This window comes from Nestor notabilis, unplaced genomic scaffold (genome assembly GCF_000696875.1).
Source record: "Nestor notabilis isolate BGI_N333 unplaced genomic scaffold, ASM69687v1 scaffold23040, whole genome shotgun sequence".
NCBI classification, from domain to species: domain Eukaryota; kingdom Metazoa; phylum Chordata; class Aves; order Psittaciformes; family Psittacidae; genus Nestor; species Nestor notabilis.
This window is the reverse complement of record NW_009912787.1, coordinates 10,791-12,547: the sequence shown is the minus strand read 5'-3', so window position 1 is coordinate 12,547 and position 1,757 is coordinate 10,791. Positions and strand designations below refer to the sequence as shown.

The 1,757-nt window shown below is 58.5% G+C and overlaps 1 protein-coding gene across 1 annotated transcript in view; it reads left to right on the top strand.

Annotated features, from left to right (window-relative positions):
* Positions 1–332: 332 nt before the first annotated feature.
* The window catches only part of TRIT1 (tRNA isopentenyltransferase 1), an 8,480-nt gene continuing 7,055 nt past the window's right edge, over positions 333–1,757 (top strand). The window contains 3 exon segments of the mRNA XM_010021378.1: positions 333–470; positions 929–1,027; positions 1,240–1,388. Of these exon segments, the coding sequence (XP_010019680.1) occupies positions 399–470; positions 929–1,027; positions 1,240–1,388 (320 nt within the window). The 5' untranslated portion in view covers positions 333–398.

The following is a 1,757-nucleotide window of genomic DNA, read 5'->3' as shown; positions in this document are numbered from 1 at the left end:
ATCGCTTCATCAGCCACTCCATCCCTAATGGCAGGGTTCCACCAGGCCAGGAGAGCAGTCACGAGTGGTGGGGCTCATGGTTCCTCACCTGTGGGCAGGAACAAACACCAGAGAAAGGCAGTTTGGCCCTGGCAGGAGCAGGCATTGGCAGGATCCTGCTGCCTCATCTGAGCGGGGCACATGCCCTGCCTGCACTGCCTGTTTCTGCAGAGACCAACGAGGGGCTCAAGGGGTGGCTGGGACAGGCAGCAGCCATGGGGGGAAGGAGCAGTGGTCAGTGGGGGTCTCATGGGATATAGAGGTGAATGATGGGTTCTTCTCTTCCCCAGGTGTACAAGGGCTTGGACATCATCACAAACAAGGTGTCTCCTCAGCAGCAGCGTCTGTGCAGGCACCACATGATCAGCTTTGTGGATCCCCTTGTCTCTAACTACACGGTGGTAGATTTCAGAGACAAAGCTGTGCCTCTGATATCCTTTCACGCTGCAGCCTGCCTGGCTGAACAGATACGGACTTTGGACTGCCCCCCTCCACAGCCAGGCCTGCAAGAGGGATCAAGGTTTGCATCAGACTTGGGCTCTCCACATTGCAAATAGCTCTGGTTTTCAGAGGATACTGCTGGTGAGGGGAACTTGGAGCTGCTTTTAGCCAGCTAATGCTCAGGGCAGCCCATCCTCAGGGCTGGTTGGGGAAGATCAGCTGAGCTGGGTATTGCCTTCCCTGGCAGTCCCTGGGTGTCCCTGAGTTTTGGTGGTAGCTGACACAGGTAGCAGAGGATAGTGAGAGATGAGGGACACCTGTAACCCTGTCCTGCAGCCTTACCAGCTCCATGGGGCTGGGAGAGTGGGGTTTGGGCCAGCAGGCTGCTGCTCCCCACAGTCCTTCCTCCCTGCTGTGCATCTCTGCTTACGCTCCCTGACTGTAGCACATTGAAGATATCTTTGCCCGAGACAAGATCCCGATTGTTGTGGGAGGAACCAACTACTACATCGAGTCCCTGCTCTGGAAGGTCCTCATCAACACCAAGGTACGGCTGGGGGGCTGCGTATCCCACTGGGACAAGGTGAGCACGTGTTCAGAGCAGCCTTCTGCAACTGGGCATGGTGTTCCCCCTGCTAGAGTGAGGCAAGGAGAACCAAAAGCCCCTCATTCCCCCCGTGGGTCTGGGGGATGTTCTTGCTTGTGTTGGCCTCGCACGTGGATGAGTGTCTCCACTGAGGGGAGCCTTGTGCCCCACAGGAGAGGGCCAGCACAGCCCCGGGGCCGGCCAGCGACAGGAAGGTGGAGCTGGAGCAGCTGGATGGTGGTGAGCTCTATCACCGCCTGAGCCGGGTGGACCCCGAGATGGCAGCCAAGCTGCACCCCCACGACAAGCGCAAAGTAGCCAGGTGAGCTTGGTGTGAGCTTGGTGTGCCCTGCACCCCTTCCTGAGGGAATCGTGTGCCTGGGAACACCGCAAGACAGGCTCTCCCATCCCAGGCGAGTGCTCCCAGCCTCTTAACAAGGTGCTTGGGGACCCTGGAGCACTGGTGTTAGGGAGCTCTCTGGGATCCGAGACCTTTGGCCATGCAGCACCCCTTCCTTTGGGATGCAGGATGGTGCATTGCTCCTGGCTTGTGTGCACGAGGGCTGCTCCCGCTGCGGTGCCCCAGCAGCAGGGTTTATCTGAAGCTATTTAAAGAGCAAGCTGCTGTACTGGCTGAGTAACATAGCTGAGCTCTGTGGGAACAGCACGGCAGCAAAACCCGGCTTGCTCG